Source organism: Engraulis encrasicolus, chromosome 14, assembly GCF_034702125.1.
Source record: "Engraulis encrasicolus isolate BLACKSEA-1 chromosome 14, IST_EnEncr_1.0, whole genome shotgun sequence".
In the NCBI taxonomy this organism is placed as follows: Eukaryota; Metazoa; Chordata; class Actinopteri; order Clupeiformes; family Engraulidae; genus Engraulis; species Engraulis encrasicolus.
In genome coordinates, this window is record NC_085870.1 from 38,754,648 (window position 1) to 38,772,420 (window position 17,773).

The 17,773-nt window shown below is 42.8% G+C and overlaps 1 protein-coding gene across 1 annotated transcript in view; it reads left to right on the forward strand.

The window, feature by feature from the left end:
• The window catches only part of mov10a (Mov10 RNA helicase a), a 46,637-nt gene that overhangs the window by 26,928 nt on the left and 1,936 nt on the right, over window positions 1-17,773 (forward strand). Inside the window, exons 12-21 of the mRNA XM_063215699.1 lie at window positions 545-648; window positions 1,741-1,838; window positions 3,689-3,787; window positions 7,158-7,266; window positions 8,147-8,264; window positions 10,907-11,098; window positions 12,386-12,448; window positions 13,589-13,714; window positions 15,089-15,177; window positions 15,551-15,669. Coding sequence (XP_063071769.1) covers window positions 545-648; window positions 1,741-1,838; window positions 3,689-3,787; window positions 7,158-7,266; window positions 8,147-8,264; window positions 10,907-11,098; window positions 12,386-12,448; window positions 13,589-13,714; window positions 15,089-15,177; window positions 15,551-15,669 — 1,117 coding nt within the window. The remainder of the gene's footprint in view (window positions 1-544; window positions 649-1,740; window positions 1,839-3,688; window positions 3,788-7,157; window positions 7,267-8,146; window positions 8,265-10,906; window positions 11,099-12,385; window positions 12,449-13,588; window positions 13,715-15,088; window positions 15,178-15,550; window positions 15,670-17,773) is intronic.

Below are 17,773 nucleotides of genomic sequence, written 5' to 3' on the forward strand. Positions count from 1 at the left end.
AAGAGTAATGTTTTATTTGTGTATTTTGGGCCACTAGGTGTCAGCGTGATGAAAACCGCCCTTGTAATACAGCCCTGCTGCCAAAACCTCCCACTTTACTTTACTGACTAGAGAGCAACTTCTGGCCTTTTGTTTTCTGAAGAGGAGTGTGGATCTAAATGTCTGGAAGCAAAAAAAAAATCGTTAAATGGAAAAAAAAATGTGGACTAATAAGACTAATTTATCATACTTGCATCAAGGGACAGATTAGTTCTCATAAACTGGATTTCCCCCCCCCCCCTTCACAGTCAAGTGTCTTCCAATGAAAGCATCTGCTAAGTGCAATGTTATGTAACCACTGACAACAATGATGTACGTTTCCGTTATGATCACATAACATAATTCAAACACATACTTTGGTTAGTCGACTGCCTCTGGTCTATTCTGTCATTGGTAGAAAAAGCAGCAATTGGGGCGAGTGTAAATAACAGTTTCCTTAACTTATTGTGAGGAGTGTATTTATATAGTTCACGTGTCCCTGGTCTCTGGTCTGTCTCGCTGGTAGAAACACAGCAACTGGGATGGGCAGAAGGAGACCTTCATCTTCCCTGACAAGAATGTTCTGATGGACTACAAGGTCATGGTCACGACCCTGGTCACTGCCGGCAGGTAGGACCACAGAATGTACTGTAGACAACTGGACAGTCACAGGAGGTCACACACTGAGTGCTACTCAATCCAATCGTTTCTTCCGTCCTCCACCCTTATTATCCAGCTTCCCCCCCCCCCCCCCTCCAGTGAATGAAATAATAATGTTTGCCTGCTGTCAATCAGTTCAGAATGACTTTTCCCCCATTCAGTATCCTGATTGTAAATGAGAGAGTAACTTCTGAATTTAGTTTTTGCACAATATTGTGTAAGAATAACTTCTGAGCTCGTATTGAGCTGGATCATCCATAACATTGAGGTTGGAGGTTGGAGGCTGGAGGAAACAATCTGCGGAACATATTGAAAGTCAGGCCATAGTCTTTTCACAGCCAGAATGAGAGTTAAATTAAAGAATTGAAGAATTTGACCTGATCTTTTCTAACCAATTGTTTTAATGTCAAGGTAATTTAAATGGGGGTTAAATTCAACCGTCCAAGTGATGCCTTACAAAATCGGACCGTAAACACGGATCTGATTTTGGCTCTGACAAAGGCTTCTCTTGGATCTTCTTGTCATTCTCCTGTTGTAGTGTCTTTGTATAGCCGGATAACTTCTGCCAATTTCAATATGCTGTTGTATTGCTCACGCTATCCTTGACTTGTCGGTACCTGGTGATGCTGCATTTTTTGGCTCAGCCCTTTCCGAGATATGAGCTATTGTAATGGGGGCAGCCTTTGTTTACATTAAAAACTTTCTTAACATAGGCCTACTCAAATTATTATCCCAAAAGGTATTGCTGTTTGCTAGTTGTCTGCTAATGTTGCATAGCCTTTTGGATGTTATTGGGAATAAATCAAGATGGTACTGACAAGTCCAGCCAATTTCAACATGCAGTTGTAATGCTCACTCTACCCTGAAGTTATCCTCTAATAGGGCTCTATTATGTGTTATTGTACAGACCCACTAGGGGGACGCACAGGAAGATGGGCTCATTTCCTAGTCCTGCTCACACATTTACATTTTAAATTCAATATGAAATGCTGGGTAATGTGTGTCGTCCCTGTCGAGTAAGCATAATGAAAGTGCAACCATTTGCTGGCTGTTCCCCCACAGGCTGGTGTCTGGGGGCCTCCCCAAGGATCACTTCACGCACATCTTCGTGGATGAGGCCGGACAAGCCGTGGAACCAGAGTGCCTCATCGGGATTGCGGGTACATTGTAGAGCACACTAGTCCAGGAAGACCATCTCCGACAGTAACCATGATAGGAAATTGCTCCAGCCATTTATCTTATTCAAATCAGCGAGAGAGCTGTGTCTCAATTCAAGTCACCTACATCAAGCTAACAACAAGTACCTTTCTCATCTATTCTCAACTCTCAAAATCATTTGGGGACTCATTGGTGTGCAGCCAAGGTGCAGGCCCATTTAAATCCGTTGGGTAGCCCCCCCATGAGCTATATTGACAAAATTAAGTCCAATTTGAATGAGGCATAAATACTCGCTCTCAAACTGTATGTATGGTCGAAAAAATAGAAACACCCTTAAAAGCTAACAACTCAGTACTTATCTATTCCAAGCAACCTTTTTAGGGGCGTTTTGACTTTTCATCCTTAAAGTCCAGGGGCCTCATTTATCATCCGTTCGTAGAATGTCTTCTAAATTGTGTCTTACGAGTGAAATTTAAAATGTTCGCAAGTACAGAAAAATCGGGATTTATCAAACGTGCATTGGCTGCTCCTACGCACACGTCTGCATGATAAATCCCACACCTTCCAAATCACTGTGCACGCGCGCATTCGGGGTAATTTGCATCCCAAAACGCCTCCAAGTAACCATATATGGTATTAAAATATATTCAAATGCCATGCTAATTCGAAGGCGCCACCCTGTTTGGACACATCATGAACACACGCGGACACACGCGCCAGTCAAAGCGCTGGCGGGACGTGCGGAGATAGACACATTTCCGCGGTAGAAGTTGAGGTGCTTTCGACAGGAGGAGGACAGTGTTTCAAAATAAGTAAAAGAAGGAGACACACATGGACGAAAACACTGTAAAATAGCACACTGTCATACTCCATTGTCATTCAAAGTAAACTGTACCTTGCACGGTACCTTGTTTGCAATTTCGTGTTTCTTCCACTGGCACGCATGGTCTGAGGTGTGCGTAGATTTAGGCACATTTCTACGTTCAAGTACATGTTCATAAATCCCACACTTTGCTCAGGAATGATTGCATGCACGCTTTACGCACAGATCTGTGCCTAAGAACGCTTGATAAATGAGGCCCCTGGTTCCCCACCACACTGACGCTGTTATACTGTTGGAAACACACTTTCATTCCTTCATTAAGATGCAGCACCAGTTGTGAGGGATCTCGACTGTTGGTGCTTTAACAATTTTTCTTGATGAAGCAATTAAGGCTCCGTGTGTGTTCGTGTTTACACACGTCAGGTTCGTTTGGCTCTGCCTTAAGACTGATTTTGAGCATTTCTGTACGTGGGTGAAAAAAATTACGATCCGTCACGCCTTGTTTACAATTTCACCAGAGTTTGTTTTCGTTACAAAGCGCCTCCTGACAGGACTTTCGGGTTTGCGTGTGAAGCAACAAGTGAAAACAATGCGAGATGTTACGGTGTAATTCAGACATCTGAGAGTGTGTCATTAACGGCTTACACTTAGTCAGCTCTGTCATCAGATTCCCCCAGAGCTGGCTCATTTACAGGGATGCTGGGGATTCTTCAGCTCAATTTGCCAGGCACACATGCTCCTCCTCTTGATGAAATAATGAATGTGTGTGTGTGTGCGTGTGATATGCTACTCCTTATGGCACTGCCGTGTGCGTGCGTGCGCGATATTCTGCTCCTTATGGCACTGCCACCGTGCACATGTGTGTGAGCTTTATGAGCTTGTGTGTGTGTGTGTGTGTGTGCGGGCGCGTTTGTGTGAGTGCGCGTGTGTGTGCACGCCTGTGCGCGATATTCTGCTCCTTATGGCACTGCCACCGTGCACATGTGTGTGAGCTTTATGAGCTTGTGTGTGTGTGTGTGTGTGTGCCAGGATTGCTGCATCCACAGAAGGGCCAGTTGGTGTTGGCAGGAGACCCTGAGCAGCTGGGCCCCATCCTCCGCTCCCCCATTGCACTGGGCCATGGACTAGGTGAGGCGCACCACACACACACACACACACACACACACACACACACACACACACACACACACACACACACACACACCTTGCCCTGCTCACAAAATCCCACTGGAAACACATCATAGCCAAAGTCACAGCACACGCCAGTTGACACCGCATGAAATGAATCGGCTCATAATAGGCAGCACACACACCAGGGCACAGCATAGTATAGCTGAAAGGCACACAACATGCAGTAAGACAACACAAGCACAGCCACAAACGATGAAAGTACAATGAAGCAAAACACCCTCAACACGGCCCATGTACACTACAAATATAACGGAGTAAAAGTCTTCAGGCACACCTGTACAAAACAATATCCATTTAACATTAAGCAACATGTGCAATATTTTGTTAAACTTTGTCCATCTTTATTCATGCGTGGGTACTGGAAATCAGTGTTAATTTTGTCAGCTTTTTTTTATTTCGTCTTAGTCTTAGTCACAATGACGAAAACCAATTTTAGTCTTAGTCATATTTTAGTCATTGCCTTCCCAATTTAGTCTTAGTCTTAGTCTAAATGACGAAAATCAATTTTAGTCTTAGTCGATTTTTAGTCATTTTAGTCAACACTGTACATAATAGAACTTCTCGACACACTGATTCTCTTTTTTAACATATACCATTGACTGTAGAGAATAAACCTTCTCCGCACACTGCTTCTCTTTTTAACATATATCACACTGTGCAGAATAAACCTTCTTCACACACTGGTGGTCTTTTTCTCTATTTTATTTAACACCAGTGTTAATTTCGTCAGCTTTTAAAATTTAGTCTTAGTCTTAGTCACAATGACGAAAATCAATTTTAGTCTTAGTCATATTTTAGTCATTGCCTTCCCAATTTAGTCTTAGTCTTAGTCTAAATGACGAAAATCAAAAAAGGGCATTGACGAAATATTTTAGTCATAGTCATGGTTGACGAAATTAACACTGCTGGAAATAAAGTTCAATCTTAGCTAAAGATCACAAAAGCAACTGTATATCTCAGTGTGTACAATACAATACACACTACAATACACAATACAAGACGAGGGCGAAACATACCAGCTGGTGAGAGTCAGGTTATCTAAACTTGCCCATTTGAATATTACTGTGTTAACTTCACCAAATGGTGCATTCAAAAGGCGATGCTTTGTTCTGCCTTCATGCTTGTTTACGAAATGCCATGATTGATGCAAAATACTCACGGATGAAACTAATGTATTAGATAATGTGTTTGCACATGCTGCCATGGAACATGAAGCAAATAATAAAAAAACTGGTTTCACTGAACCACATGTTTGATCATTCATCGTCTGTTTGCTGATCTGAACACTCATTAACCCCTTAAGACACAGCATTATAAATTAGCTGTTACCAGAATGGCAATGACCACGTCGTAATGTATTACTAAAGGCCCCGTACACTGTCATAGTAGTGTAGTACTATGGTAATTAACTTTCAATGTCTATTACAGCGTGCCACAGGAGGTACGGCGTGCATTAAGGGCCCTTCAACACGGCCCATGTACACTACAAATATAATGGAGTAAAAGTCTTCAGGCACACCTGTACAAAACAATATCCATTTAACATGAAGCAACATGTGCAATATTTTGTTAAACTTTGAACTTTATTTCCAGTAACCATGCATGAATAAAGATGAACAATCTTAGTTGAAGACCACAAAAGCAACTGTATATCTCCGTGTGTACAATACACACTGCGTAAAGCATGCAGTGTACAGTTTCCCATTCCAGTTTTTTTTTAAAATATCTTTGAACATTTTGATCAATGTTGATGAACGACACTAATTGATTTAATTTCTTTCACAATTTTTTTTGTCCATATGCAGTACATCTATTTGGAGATTCTGTTGATGTTTTACTCTGCGGACAAATCTGCTTGTCCAAAGACATTTGCCGTTGGTGGGTGGGTGGTTGCTGATAAAACTGCCCGTTTGCAAGCACTTAAAGGGACAGTTTGGTCAATTTCAACATGCAGTTGTATTGCTCACGCTACCCTTGACTTGTCAGTACCTGGTGATGCCACATTTTTCGGCTCAGCCCTTTCTGAGATATGAGCAATTCTAATGGGGGCAGCGTTTGTTTACATTTTTAAAAAATGAAACATAGGCCAACTCCAAATATTTTCCCAAAAGGTACTGCTGTTTGCTAGTTGTCTGCTGATGTTTTATAACCTTTTGGATGTTTTTGGGAATAAATAAAAATGTTTTTTTGAAATGTAAACAAAGAGCTGCCCCCATTACAATGACCAGGATCTCGGAAACGGCTGAAGAAGAAGAAGAAAAAATCTCAGGCACTGACAAGTCCAGGGTAGTGTGAGCATTACAACTGCATGTTGAAATTGACCAAACTGTCCCTTTAAAGCCAGACGACGTCTGCAATGGCAGAGCAAGCAAACAAGCCTCAGTGTGTTTTCACATTCTGCACTCCTAGCAGCCAAAACATATATTTATCTCTGATGAAACTCCCTAAATGCGCTCCTCCATATCTCTCATCTAGTACAGCACTTGCAACATCTAAATAGAAACAACAAAAAAAAACACAAAAACCCCAGACTACTCGGCTAGTATGAATTGCTGTGGAGACGTTGCATACTAAGTAAGTCAGAGGGTTCTGTTCTGCGCCTCTGTCAGGGACTTTAAAGTCATCTAAGTGCTGGATGGTAAATGAGACTGGGGAGCAGGGCTCCCTGAAGTCTTGACTCTCTTTTGTGAGTAGTCGTCAGTACTTTACTGGTGACCTTGTACTTGTAGAGTGTGTGTGTGTGTGTGTGTGTGTGTGTGCGTCTGTGTGTGCGTTTGCGTGTGTGCGTGCGTGTGTGCGCGCGCATGTGTGTGTTTGCGCACATGTTTGTGTGTGTGTCTGTGCGTGTGTGCGCGCGCACACGTGTTTGTGTGTTTGTGTGTGTGTCTGTGCGTGTGTGCACGCGCACGTGTGTGTGTGTGTGCGCGTGTGTGTGTGCGTGCGTGCGTGCGTGCGTGTGTGTGTGTGCATGCGTGTGTGTGTGTGCATGCGTGTGTGTGTGTGCATGCGTGTGTGTGTGTGCGCACACGTGTGTGTGTGTGTGTGCGCACATGTTTGTGTGTGTGTGTGTGCGCACATGTTTGTGTGTGTGTGCGTGCGCGTGCGGCTGGTGTGTGTGTGTGCGTGTGCGTGCGCGTGCGGCTGGTGTGTGTGTGCGTGCGTGTGCGCGCGCACGTGTGTGTGTGTGCGCGCACGCCTGTGTGTGTGCGCACATGTTTGTCTGTCTGTCTGTCTGTCTGTCTGTCTGTCTTTCTATGTGTGTTTATCTGAATGTGTCTGTGTCTGTGTCTGTGTGTGTGATGTGAAGGTCTTTCTCTGCTGGAGAGGCTGATGAAGCATAATCCTGTCTACCAGAAGAGCCCAGAAACACACCAGTACAATGGCCGCTTCGTCACCAAGCTGCTGCGCAACTACAGGTGGGAGAACACACACACACACACACACACACACCACACACACACCACACACACACACACACACACACACACACACACACACACACACACACACACACACACACACACACACACACACACACACACACACACACACACACACACATAAACCTATTATGCGTGCACACAAAAGCACACCCATACTAAGCCAGCCAATAATTATGGGAGGTGGAGATCTCCATCCAGCAGCAGCTAAAAGCTGGTAAAATATTGAAAAATTAAGTTGCTGAATTTCAGATAAAAAATAATGATTTGCTATTGATTCCCTGGTTGATTTATTATAGATTTTTCACTGACGACTTATTTCTCATTTTCCTGGTAATGGTTCACATTACTGTACAAAGTTAATTTCCACCCCTGATGCTCACACACATAGCCACAGTAAGCAAGCGTATTACAATTATCTCGTCCTGTGTGTCATTGCCATTTTCAGGGTCTCATCTCCAATTCTGCCTGTTGCTCCCTGCCCCCTCTTCTCCTCTTCCCTCCCTCCCTCTTCCTCCTTCTCCCTCCCTCCTTTTCTTTCTCTCCGTCTGTGCCTCCCGTTCTTCCTCCATTCCCTTCCTTTCCTCTCTGCCTCTGTCCCCTTCCCCTCCTCTTTTTCTCTCCCTCCCGCCTTTTCCATTTTTCCCTATAACTCGCTCTTCTTCCCTCTCTCACCCTCTCTCAATGTTCTTTCTCTCTCTCTCTCTCTCTCTCTCTCTCTCTCTCTCTCTCTCTCTCTCTCTCTCTCTCTCTCTCTCTCTCTCTCTCTCTCTCTCTCTCTCTCTCTCTCTCTCTCTCTCTCTCATCCCCCTGTCTGCTTGGCGTGTCTGCTCCCTCCCTCCCTCTCCTCTCCCAGGTCTCACCCAGCCATCTTGAAGATGCCTAATGAGCTCTTCTATGACAACGAGCTGCAGGTGTTTGCCAACAAAATGGACCGTGATGCCTTCTGCAACTGGGAGCACCTGCCCAAGAAGGTCTGTTATGTTGCGAATGGCCAATACAGCTAATACCCTGTGTCCTACGCCACCCGGGCGTGGGCACATACAGGCGGCCACTCATTCTTCTTCCATGGTTAATTACCTACTGAAATACAGGGAGAAGTGGTTCCTGTTCTTGCTTATTTGCTTGTTTGTGTGTGTGTGGCACTAAAGCGAGGGAGCAGGAGGAGCTCAGCACATTTGAATGCAGCAGCTGTGTCTGTCTGTCTGTGTGCACAGGTTTCTCTCGAATCCGTGGTCCCTTTTGCTAAGATTCAGGTCAGGTCTCTCTATAATTACATGTGTGTGCGCATATGGGTGCGTGTGTGCCTGTGTGTGTATGGCTGTGCGCATGTGTCTGTGTGTGTGTGTGTGTGTGTCTGTGCATGCGTGCAGACAACGCACCTCATTCTCTGCGTTAAACACACACCTTTCGCAAGAAGTAATTAACATAGGCTGAAGTGTGTTTAATAAGATTTCAACAAGCCAGTACAAGCCCACACGGACTAGTCGTCTACAGTTACCGTGGGGGTGATTAAATTTGTAGCTGGACTGCATAGCTAAATAGCACAGCCAAGTCGGATACAGCAACTTCCACCAGCAGCACAAAGGAACACGGGGCCAGGGTAATGGCTTCCAAAGCTTCACAGCTATGGAGATGAGTTGTCTCACCTGACTGCTCTCCCAGTTAGCCCGGCATCCCTGGACATGTTATTAGGGAGGAGTGGGGTGAGATGGGATTTTTTTTTTTTTTTTTTTAAAGCAAACTTAAAAAGATTTAGCTAAAACTTGTGCAGGAGCAAGCCACAGCTGTTGCTGCTGCTGTTGTCTCCTAGTAGTAGCCCATGTAGAAATCATTTATAAATTACAAAAGCTTTTTCACATCAAGGAGATGGAAAAAAGGGTCCAATAACATGCAATAATGAATGTGTACTACATGGAAGAAATGATGAATGAGAAAAATAATAGTGTGTTTTTAACTATCATGAAAGCTCTTAATGAATGCTCAATGCTGTAATAATGGATTATTTTATATTCTTTTGACCATTTAACCACTATACACACAGTGACGAGACGTGAGTATTCAACATTTGTTAGATTTGATTATGCTAGGCTACTATTTGTTAGATTCAGTTGCAGTATAGAGTAATGTATTCAATGTAGACTTTTAAGTATTTTCTTTCAGTCCTTAAGTGTTTACAAAACGTTTAAGGGGCTCATCGATTCGTAACAAGGTGAAAGCCAGGAACCATTTACAACCCTCCATGGGGTTGTAACGGCAAGGAAATAAAAAAACAGAGCTCTAAGAGACCATTTCACTCACAAACTTTAGTGCAACTGAAGGCCAAACCGGCCTTACTCTGATGATCCATCTTTCGCTCCTGATCATTATTGTGGCAAGGCGATCCAACTTCATGCAAATGTACCTTGCGTTGCGACCATATGGTGAAGTGAGTGCCCAATAGCCAAGCAAGACTCGGAGGTAGGCTATACAGTCCGCAAGTGGCCCAGGGCATATTGAATTAATCATAGAATCTCAGAGTGCAGATTCTAAGCTTTATGACGATACACATGGCAATCCAGTAATGTCTGAAGAATTTGTGGCCTTTGGATATGAGAATGGCAGAGAATTCAGCTCTGAAAGTGTGTTTCGCTCGTAGAAAAGTGAATGAAGTTAGCCCGTTGTATGCTTTTAGACAAATGAATACTGTGTTCTGAAGCATTGAGTAGCCTCTTCAAGACCTCAGCTTTTGCCCAGGCCTACTTGCGGCCTGTTTTCTGGTGGTTGGTCACATATCATTAAAGCCTAGCCTACAGTTATCAAAACATCTTCAAGGAGTACAGAGAAGTGCTTGGTGTTTTAAAGGTACACTGTGCAGGAAATGGTCAAAAAGGGCACTGCAACTATGCTGCTCATTGAAACTGGGTTGCCTATTGTCAAAATTGATCTTTTCATGAAAGTTCACTAATTAATAAACTAATATTTTCTAGTATGGCCCAAGTACAGTCATTTTTGCAGCAAAAAATGGCTATTTCTGGAAATTCAAAATGGTGGACCATGGAGAAGATCCCCCTTTTCATGTATGAAAAGTGCAATTTTCCCAGTCATAATGAATACTTAGAATTTGATGGTGGTGGTAAGTATTCATGAAAAAGGTAACATTAGTGAATGGGTAGCATGAATTCTGGAAATAAACAACTAAAAATCTCACACAGTGTACCTTTTTTAAAGCAAAGCTTGCATCACACATAGTGGATCACTGGCCTAAGTGCTACTTTAAGCAGACACAAAGGGGCTTAGAGCGCTCAGAAGACTGCAGATAATATTACTCGGGTACTTGTTTGCTCTGGGTGAAGTCGAAATCCAGGAGATATTAAGGCCAATACGCATAGGTCCAGGTGTTTTTCAACCGATTTCTCATGCTTTTATATTCTTCTCAAGTCTCAGTTACTCTGCTATTGCTACGTTTTTACGACTTAAACCGTTTGTGACTGTTTGCTTCTGCCCACAGTCATATTCCACAGGGTAATGGGGAAGGAGTCGCTCGGCTACCTCCTCTTTTGTTGCTTGGTTTTTACATTTCACATTTTGTTACTTTAACGTTGGTGACTGTTCTGAATCTTCTGTCCCACTGCAGGGGTTCCCAGTTATATTCCATGGGGTGATGGGGAAGGACGAGAGAGAGGCAAACAGCCCTTCCTTCTTCAACGTGACAGAGGTGGAGACCCTGATCGGCTACCTCAGCAAGCTCAAGCAGACCCAGGGCAAGAAGGGCGTCCCCAAACTCACCTCCAAGGACATCGGCATCATCGCTCCTTACAGGAAACAGGTAAGCAGACACTTTGGGTTCATTTCACTTCAAAACGGTAACTGCCATTTTCCCCTATGGCCTGTGGCCTCGTGCTCCGCTGACACCTCACCTCCATCCTAGTAGTGGGCCCATGTAGAAATCTTTTATGAATGAACGACATGAGCTTTTTCACTTAATCACACTGCAATAGTGTGCTTGATCATGTGCAATAATTATAATACAATAATGTATAATGAAGTTTCCCCACTGTCAGCCTAAGCAGAGCAAATTTTGGGGGGGGTTTCCCCATTCAGCATCCCAATTGTAAATGAGAAAATAACGTTCTATAATGAATTATGTCTTGCCTTGCATCATGAGGCCACAAGCAAGTACAAGAGGACGGGAGTAAATAATAGTAAAAAATAAAATCTGGCTTGACGTACCACAGTAGACAAAATCATTTTGTATGGACTGCTGCCACTCTGAGATGAAAAGCACTCAAAGTGTGAGGGATGGAAAAATGTGTATTTTTATGCCAGTATAGATTTTCAATTCTTGAGAACTCCATGGCCTGCATGGCTTTCAAAACCTGACACATAAAAGATCAAGGATTTTTTTCTGCTGGCACTTCAGTGTCTCAAGATGTTCTGTGGGCTGAAGTTGCCATGAAGGCGTTGACAAAGCTAAGCATTCACAACTCAGCCAAACCAACCAAATGTGCATAGCAAACTGCATCGACAGGAGCTTTGGCTGACGGGCATTGTGTTTTTTTGGGTTTTGGCAGGCAGTCTCTGTGAGATTTGTAATGCTTGCTCAGATGACACCCCTCTAGTTTGCTCAGCATATATTGGATATGAATTCTGACAAAAAAACAAGACTGCATACCACTGCCAAGACGATCTCACAGAAGTAAAGAATCTGTAAAAAATCTGTTGTGGCACTTTATTGTATGGTTTCTTTGTTTAGTGCATCTAAAATACATATATCTATATATATTTTAACCACCACTGAGATTATGATTTAATTTCAGTCAATGTACTGGATAACTTTCTGGATCTTCGAAATGTTACTCTGAATTTTAAACGTTAATCTGTACATAATTAATGTAACTGAAACTGTAACAAGCATGAAACATTGTGCACTTGAATCGTACCATATGGTTATGGTTATCACTGGAGTTAGGTATGTACACTGCATTACTGGAGCATGGGCCTATACTACAAAAGTCATTCAGGAGTAAACCAGGTTAAGTTAAGAGGTAAATCATCTAATAGAAGAGCCTGTAGTCCTCATTTTCTTATATAATATTTTTGTACTTCTCCACAGGTTGAGAAGATCCAGAAGGCCTTGAGGTCTGTGAAGGAGCTGGATCAGTGGAATGACATTAAGGTGGGTGCAATGCCAATGGCTTTCCTCTGATCTGCTCTGCTCTACTCTGCTACGCTCACTGCCAGGTGTCTGTGTTTATGACTAAGATTGACGCTGATGGATTTCCTCCAATGCCAATGATGTGGCAGGGTAGGGTGCTGTTTCTCATCTCACGGTGCTGTCACCTCTACACACGGATAATGATGGTGCCAACTGTATTTTTACAGCAAAGCTTATACAGAACTCAAGCGTCTCTGTTTACATCTGAGCGCATGATGAGAGCCCTAGAGTATGTTTGGAATACAAAACTATGTAAATGATATATATAAACTAAATAAACAGGATGAGAATATTTTTTGTAGTCAAAGTGAAATGCATTAATATAACTCACCATTTAAGGGTGCACACAGCGATTGTTGGTGACCACACTTCTGTTGATTGTGTATGACTGAACAAAACAGGAAGTGTTTCATCCTTCTCCCCCCTCCCCTGCCGTTTGTCACGGTTTGTTTGGGGTTGTTTGAAGTTTCCAGAACTTTTGTTGCCTGTGGAGACTGGACATTGTTATTACAGTGTAGTTACAGGGTAGCTACAGATTATGCCATGAAAGTAATACACATTCCCTCCAGGGGCAGAACTACAAAGCTTAACCTGGTTTACTCTTGAACCAGTTTTGTATTATAAGCCCCTGGATATAACATTTCCTGTGTTCACAAACATTAGTCCTCAGTTTGTAGAAGAGGCCTGAATGAGATCTGTAGTAATGACATTTTTGGATATTTGAAAATGCAGAGCTATTCTTTCCTCTCCAATTAAACATGGAGCAGCCAACAGATGCACTATGCAGCAGTAGATGGTAACATAGCAAATACTTTATCACTATACAGCATGGCACTGTATAGCACTAAATTAAATTATTACCATGCTAGATACAGTATTTCTGTAATGTGATTGTGATTCCAAACCTTGCATTACTGCTGCGGCTGAGCTTTTATCATATACTGTATATCTAACCCCAGATCGATTTATGATGTTGCAGACTCTCGAGGGTGATGAGTTCTATAAATATATAGGCAAAGCAAGCCTGTCACTAAAAACCTAGCTTCGATTGCAGTAATGTTGTTGTTATTAAGTGGTGTGTGCTGTGTGGTGCCGCTGCAGGTGGGCTCAGTGGAGGAGTTCCAGGGCCAGGAGAGGCTGGTCGTCATGGTTTCCACCGTGCGCAGCAGCGTCAACTACGTCAAGATGGACCAAGACTTCAACATCGGCTTCCTCACCAACGAGAAGGTACTGCAGGGGAATATTAAAGGAGGACTAGGCAACTTTGTCTAAGTTTTGTGAAATCATCTTCAGCAAGTTGGTTGATGCATAAATGAGTCGTTAAATGGAAACTCTCGGTTGATCATTTGTGTGTGTTCATGTATACATGTATAGTGCATGGTTGTAATCACCACTCGCGTAACGCTTCAGTCACACATCACTGGTGATTAAAATCTTTGCATTTTTATTTTGAAGCTTCCAGTGTGCCGACATCTACTATATCTAACCCCAGCTTGATTATGTGTTATACAGATGGTGATGAGTTATATGAACCAGGACATTGGTCAGTCTCCCATTGAAAGGATTCCAGATGTTATTTTCTGACATTGTACTGCCATGCAATCGACATACAAACTACTAAAATCAGGATGAAACTAATAAATCAGGTTGATCTCCGCAACAGGATGGCAGACTGCTACTGATCAAATAATTAAAACCGGATTAGAGCACATCCGTCGGTTACATTGGTGTCTTCCTTAAACCTTTTTAAAACCTTAATAATGTATCCATAATCTCTTTGATGATTCATGAACCCATAATGGCACTTCTGAATTGGCTGAATCAGTTGGCTTGGTATGCCACAGGTGCCTCACACAAGGTAAAAGATCTGTTAGATCTGCAGTTAAAATTAGACACGGGAAAAAGTGTTAAATTGTAGGGCAGCCAATGATGAAAAGCATGTACAGTTTTTATTTTTTTACAAAAGGTGAGCAGCATTAGAATGTTAAAATATGTTCTGGCTAAATCTCCCAGTGTGAAAAGGGTCCTGTACCGATGACAGAGCTTTACACATCCCTACAAGTCTTCTCCTTTTCCCTGGCCTTCTTGCTGAAGTGTCCTTGAGTAAAAGCACTGACCCGCTGCTGTCAGAGATCTGCTTTTGGTGCCTTGCTGCCTGGCTGCTCTTCACTGGCGGTGACTGGCTTGCGGGCTGCCTTGCCTGGCTGTATAAGATGAGGCCTTGGTTGTAAAGGGCCTTTGAGCACACACAGCCAGCTCCACCGCGAGCCGCTGTACTGTATTATTGCTGGAGGATTATTTACAGTAGTTTTATCAGGATCATCTGTTGTGTTGCTGAGCCTGGAAATGCACTGCGCCTACATTTTGGCCATTTCTGTGTAAACTCACTAACCTCAATGCGATACAAGGAAAACATCACAAGCGACAGAGATTTAAGGAAAATATATGCTGCGCGGTGCAGGAAAATGTTCTCCATGTTTAGAAACTAAACCGAGACTATTAGCATGTCAGCTGGGTGTATATGTACCCAGTTGCTCAAAATAATATTGAGCGTGTCTCCTCCTCGCTTACTCATTCCAAGATGCTGGTGTGTTTCCACAGAGATTTAATGTGGCCATGACTCGAGCCAAAGCCCTGCTGGTCGTGGTGGGAAACCCTGTTATTCTAAAGAAGAATACTACTTGGGAGAGGTGAGGGGGCACATCTGCTGATCGCTGCTTGACGTTTTGAATTAACTTCTGGCTTTGCATTATCCATCTTTTGTCTCTAATGCTCATAACACGTTTCCCTTGAAAATGATTTAAACCTCAAAATATACCTGTTATTGAAATACATTTTTTGTCAAGTTTATGACCATTTGTAAATGAACCCTTTCAATGCAATGGTGACATAATCTCGTCTGAAATAGAGCTGTTTTATTCTCTGTTCTCTGAATAGGTGATGTTTTATTGCATCGTTTACCTGCATTCGCCTCTGTGTTTCATGATCTATTCGAACTAATTATCAGAGAGGACTTAGTAAATGTAAAAATGAAGTGTTGGAACCTGCATGTCCTGTGTGCAGGTTTATTCAGTACTGTGAAGACCAGGGAGGCTACACTGGATTTGACTATAATGACGCGGAGGGTGAGGACGACGTGGTGACCAGGCTCGCGTCCCTCAACATTAATCTGGAGGCTGAGGGTACGTACTACTGTGGCCTGGATGTTTGGGTTGCGTAGCACTATCTTCTTGGTGGAAATGACTGCATAACTGCATTAGCCATCAATATCATACCTGCCGACCATTACGCATTTTGTGTAGCAGATACGGATTTTGACATCAAACTACGGCGCTGTCACTTCAAAATACGGGAAAAACCAATAGCAAAGTGTGTTCATGGGCCCTTATAAATTGCTCTGTAGACTTGCAACCAGACAGAGCCGTAGACATGGCTCTGCTTGCAATTGTCTCGCGCTGGCCTTTCCATTGGCCAGCAACGTGTGGGGGGGAATATTGACCAATCAGAGCGCTAGTTTGGATGTCTTCATTTGTTATGCTGCGCTCCTCTCGAGCCGAGGCATCAGCTGCGTGCCGACAGAAAGTTTGCTTCGAAATCACACAAGCAGAGAGACTGGTTAATGTAGCCTAGGCCTACTCCTATAATCTCTGAAACAAGTGTCCTCCTCCTGTCATCATGTATTATCCATCTTGGTACTGTCGCTGTAGTTTTACAAGTGAGCACCGTCAAAATCACCGTTTCAAAGGTAAATGGACTTTGAGAAATAGCCTGTATGGGAATAGTGAATTGCGTCCAATTGCTAAATCCCTAAACTTATGAAAATAAATAAAGGCCGAGGTCTGTCGTAATGATTCACCCAATGTTTCGCCGTATTTGACGGCAATATGTTGTTGCTTGTTTTGATATTGGACCGAAACGAGATTACTTCCGAATGAGAAAATGTGTCGATGACCGCGCTATAAATTAGCTGATTAGCAGCAAACTAAATTCGGTTTCCCTTTGCGCCGGATCATTTTAACTCTGGAAAATAAAGCGATAGTTCTAACGGTTGTGCTCGGAGTAGGTCTACATCCGTAACCTACCATGACACCGTATAGGAATACTGTTCCCCCTGAGTCATGGCCCATTCTGTGAACAGGTGTAACAGGTCGTGCGTCATACCAAATATGCATCACTCCACGACTACTATCCGTAATCACGTATGGCAATCTATTAATAAAATCAATTATCCTATCATCATATATGTGCCGAACAGTGAACAATAGCCAACTCATGACGGCAGATGAGGGTAGATAGGCCTACTATTATGCAGAGAAGTGAAAAAAAGAAGCGATGCCCCTCAAAAGTTACTGTGGAAGTTCCAAGAGCATTGGCCATTAGCCCCCGTCCCTCAGTAGAGCCACTACATGACGCATTTTGTACTGAATGAATGCTGAAAGTGTGATTTTGATGTTAGCCCCCAAGGTAATAATATTAACCTGATATTATCCTATCTTACTGTAGATAACACTTTTCTTTATCTTTTTCTCTACTGCTGATGCTTCTTCACAGAAGGTGACATCACCATTTATTAGTATTGGGGGAGATGATGTAAGAATCATTACAATTCAACTTTTTGTTCATAAAAATCACTGAAATGCCTCTGTATTTTATAATCAAATTATACATTTTCCTACATGTACCTTCTACAGCCAAAAAAAATAATCTGCAAATGCTTCAATTTCATACTCAATTCCAGCTCCTTAACACCCCCAAGTGACCAAATGCTCTGTTTGGCTGGTACATAGGATAACTTAATAGCCACTTAGGCCTACTAGCCAGACTGGTGGTATGTTTGACTAGTAAGATTAACAGCAATATTGGCTGGTGATCAGTAAAGTTAATTTAGAGGCCTGAATTCCAGCACACTATATCATAGCATTTTATTGGTGTTATGGTGTGAAACAAAAAAAAAAAAATCTTTCATGAAAGTTTAATAAATTATGGTAGTTCAAAGTACTGTGAAGAGCAAGATAAACTATTTGCCAGATACACGGGATGTTAGGCTAAAATGCATTAAAATGCAGGAAATTGCATCTAAGAAAAGCATTTTTTTCTGGGGGAGGACCCCCCTGCCTGAATGAAGTGTCTCATATCTTCCCTGTTGACATTTGGCAACCCTAGGTGTAGGGCAGACTATGCAAAACAAAGTAGCCTCTCAGATGGGCCCGCCGACGACCCCGTTGCTTTGCCATGCCAAGTTGTTGCGCCGTGAATTGCCGCGCCGCGATAAGTTGCTACTCAATT